We start from the raw sequence: 3,694 nt of genomic DNA on the forward strand, positions 1-3,694 counted from the left end.
ATCTACCTATCTACCTACCTATCTATCTATCTATGCCTATATACAAATCGTAGGTAGATAGATAGATAGATAGGTAGATCGACCTCATCATGTGAGTAGCATGTCAAGATGTATAGCACTGTGTGTTTGATATCTAAAGAAAGAGAGAAAGAGAGGGGAGGGCAGGAGACAGACCGACGCCAAGACCAGTCAATAGGACTCGCAGAAAAGCCTCGATGTGCATGCAAATCACCCGTCGATGCAAGAGAAATCTACTAGTACTACTACTACACCCCCCCCTTCATCCATGTCTATCTCTCTGTCTCTTTATCTCCAGATGAATGAATGAAAATGTCCTCTGAAGCCATCCCTTGAAGGATCTATGAGGAATCGAGGCATCTCTCAGCTATTGCGCTATGGACTGACTGACAACTATCTAAACGTTTTAGAAGACTTGCCCTCCTCTTCTTCTTCTTTAGAAAGCAATCGCCGCCTTTCGGTCTGGGAGGACATGTGAGAGACACTCCGCTCGCCCTCTGTTGATCTGCACTAGGATGACGGGGAGATACAGACAAGTCACTCCCGTCAGTACTCGGCAGACAACAAGGAGGCCTCCTTATACATCAAGAAGAACAAGAGCGGAAGAGACTGTCCATGTATGTAGAGACATTCAAAGTTATTTCCTTCTTCTTCTTCCTCCTTATCAGCAGTTCTTCTTCTTCTTATTTATCCTCTTCTTGTTTAATCCTATGAGAGACTAGAAATGTTGACCTCTTATGCTCTTCTCTTTCCCACCTATTTCTCTCTCTTTCTTTCATTCTTTTCTGTTTTGCTTCCTCCCTTGTAAGTTTCTTTCTTTCTCTTTCTCTCTTTCTCTAGAGGGGGGAGTGACTGTGACGGGCTTACGGTGCATGTGGAGGGGAGGTTGCAGAGCTTCGCACTGCATTGGGGACAGACATAGGAGACGTAAGTCAGCTTGCCATGGCAAGCACACAAGGCAGCTGTACTAGCTCTCTTCAAGGAAGGAAAACCTATACGAATCAAACACGGCTGGAGACGTAACGACCTACAGAAGAAGAAGAAAAAGGGGAAAAGAAAAGAAAAGAAAAGAAAAGAAGATGTTGAGATTTCCTGGGTTACCTCCCCGCTGCTATCATTTAGATCACCTCGGTAAAAGGCGGATGTTGGGATACATACAGGGGGGGCTTACTGGGACATGCAAAGAGACAAGGAGATTTGCTTATGTTATGTTTCATCTCTCACTAAGCATGGCTTGACAGATCAACAATGAAGAAGAGCAACGAGACTTTCTCTAGGATGGAAGGAAGTTTTCCACACTACCCATGTGTGACACACAAACAACTGATACTCCGTATATACAGAGAGAAAGAAAGAGAAAGAGAAAGAGAGAGAGAGAGACAATGAAAGGTGAAAGGTGTATGCATAGATATAGACATATATAAACGATGAGAGGTGTATGTATAGGTATAGACATAAGTACTAGATTCATGTCTACATAGATGAGTTGTTTAGAGTGGCAAAATGTCTATCTCTTTGAAGTCTCATGAAAGAGATGTGCGTGTAGGCTACACGTTGTTCTTCTTCTTTCTCTTCTTTTTCTTCTTCTTCATCGTGTTTGACTTCTTACCAGGGAGGTGGATGTGTATGTTGTAGAAGGAGACTGCGAAGATGATCTCGATTTAAGGGCACCGAGTGTTTCCCTCCTGTCTCTTGGCATAATTTCTATACACATACATACACACACATACGAGATGCATATTCATACATACATTCACATATATATATATATATAAACACTATACATACATGTGCATACGCATACTTGTTCATACATGCAGTCATACAGACACCCCATACATGGACATGCATGGACATACATATGTATACATATTCATACATATACAATATGCATACATATTCATACATATACACATGCATACATATACATATGCATACACATTCATATACATACATTGACACATACACATACGCATGCAGATTGAGCTAGAAATATAGATAAGCACGAATGGCGAGTATGTATCTATTTAGACAGGAAGAAAAAAGCAGGCATCTTCACCTTTTGAAAGCTTGGGCTGCAGAGAAGAAGAGAAGGAGAAGAGAGACAAAGACGACGAGGAGAGATGGCGAACGAGGTAGAAAGAAAGAGAGAAGAGAAAAACAGATTTTGAAGGTTACCTTCAACACAAATAACTCCGCGCCAAGACAGATGACGTTGCAACAGATCGACGCTTTCTTCACTGAAGCTATGGTCTCTTCTATACACCTGGATGAGAGTCACAAGAAAGAGAAGAAAGAAGACAAGACAGAAAAGATAAAAGAGACAAGAAAAGAAAAAACAAGAAGAGAGGAGAACCGTTGGAAGACAGAGAAGGAGAAGAATGATGGGAAGTTCAGGTGAGAAGGGAAAATCGAGAAAAACTCTGTTCTCATTCGAGGTGTATGTACACCTGACCATCATCGACTTTGAGCCTGTTTAACCGTCACAACTCACACCTCTCTACAAGCGTTTCTTCATCTCCTACCGAAACGACAAAGGACATGATCAATAAATAGATTAAAGATAGATAGATATAGATAGATAGATAGATTAAAGAGAAATAGACTGAAGATAGATAGATAGATTAAAGATAGATTGAAACAGATGAGGAGTAGAAATAGGGAGGAGTGGAGGGGAAGAATAGGGAAATGTTGTGGAATTTCGTATGCTAGCAAAAACGACTGCAAGCATCAGCAAACACGAAATCAAGAATGAATAGGTTCATGTCTGGGGGGTTCCTCTCTCAGCATATATGTATATACATGTATACGTACACGCACAGTGACACATACATAGATACATACACATATATATATATATATACATAATGTACTAGTACTTTGCCACCTTTCAGCGCACATAGCTGCGCACGTATACACATACACATACATAAGCACTTATGCATCCACACATACATATTCATATGAATACAAATATAACAAATGGATATATCTTCATTCAGGCATATGAATAGGTTGAGTGGTGTCAGTGCATGCAGGGGTGCCTGCACGCATGCGTACAGGTATAGTCCCTACCCGACGTCGCATGTGCGTAGAGATCCATAGACGATAAGAACCTCCCGTGTACAATACGGCGGTACCGACGCGAACAGATCCTTAGCTAGCTATAGAAAAAGAAAGAAAGACACGGCAAAGGATGGACAGGAAGAAGAAGCTAGATCTCTTCTTTCTTGTCTTGTTTTCTCTCTTGACTTTATCTCTACTGCAAGTTCAGTGAAGCATGAAGAGAAAGGAACGAGACCAAGACATAGAAGTCTTCATGAAGCCTTATGCGTGTGTGTATGCATGTATGCCACCAAGAGAGGTGATTTGTCATACATGAGAAGTTGTAGTGTAAGTAGTGACCTACTAGTAGTCCTAGCAATGTGGATGGAGAAAAGACTACTTTGTCTCTGTAAAGACGCAACACATGTATGGATGCCTAGCGCGCCAAAGGAATGTTCTCGACTCTACGTGTCCTCTCTCCCTCTCTCTTTCTTTTCTTTCACTATATATGTATGCATATATATGTATATGTGTGTGTACGTTTGTAGACGTATGTATGTATGTATATGTGTGTATATGTAGGTATGTACATGTCTGTATATGTAAGTATGTATATGCATATGTATGTGTG

General features: G+C 40.9%; 1 protein-coding gene across 1 annotated transcript; it reads right to left on the reverse strand.

Annotated features, from left to right (window-relative positions):
* Window positions 1-476: 476 nt before the first annotated feature.
* Window positions 477-3,608, reverse strand: CSUI_008227 (uncharacterized protein). Its single transcript, XM_068068361.1, has 5 exons — window positions 3,094-3,608; window positions 2,197-2,284; window positions 1,628-1,722; window positions 886-1,045; window positions 477-523 (listed from the first exon to the last, which is right to left on the reverse strand). The coding sequence occupies exons 1-4, from the start codon at window positions 3,103-3,105 to the stop codon at window positions 986-988; spliced, it is 255 nt and encodes an 84-aa protein (XP_067919663.1). The 5' UTR covers window positions 3,106-3,608; the 3' UTR covers window positions 477-523; window positions 886-985.
* Window positions 3,609-3,694: the final 86 nt, after the last annotated feature.

The sequence above is a fragment of the Cystoisospora suis genome, assembly GCF_002600585.1.
Source record: "Cystoisospora suis strain Wien I chromosome Unknown contig_4563, whole genome shotgun sequence".
NCBI lineage: Eukaryota > Apicomplexa > Conoidasida > Eucoccidiorida > Sarcocystidae > Cystoisospora > Cystoisospora suis.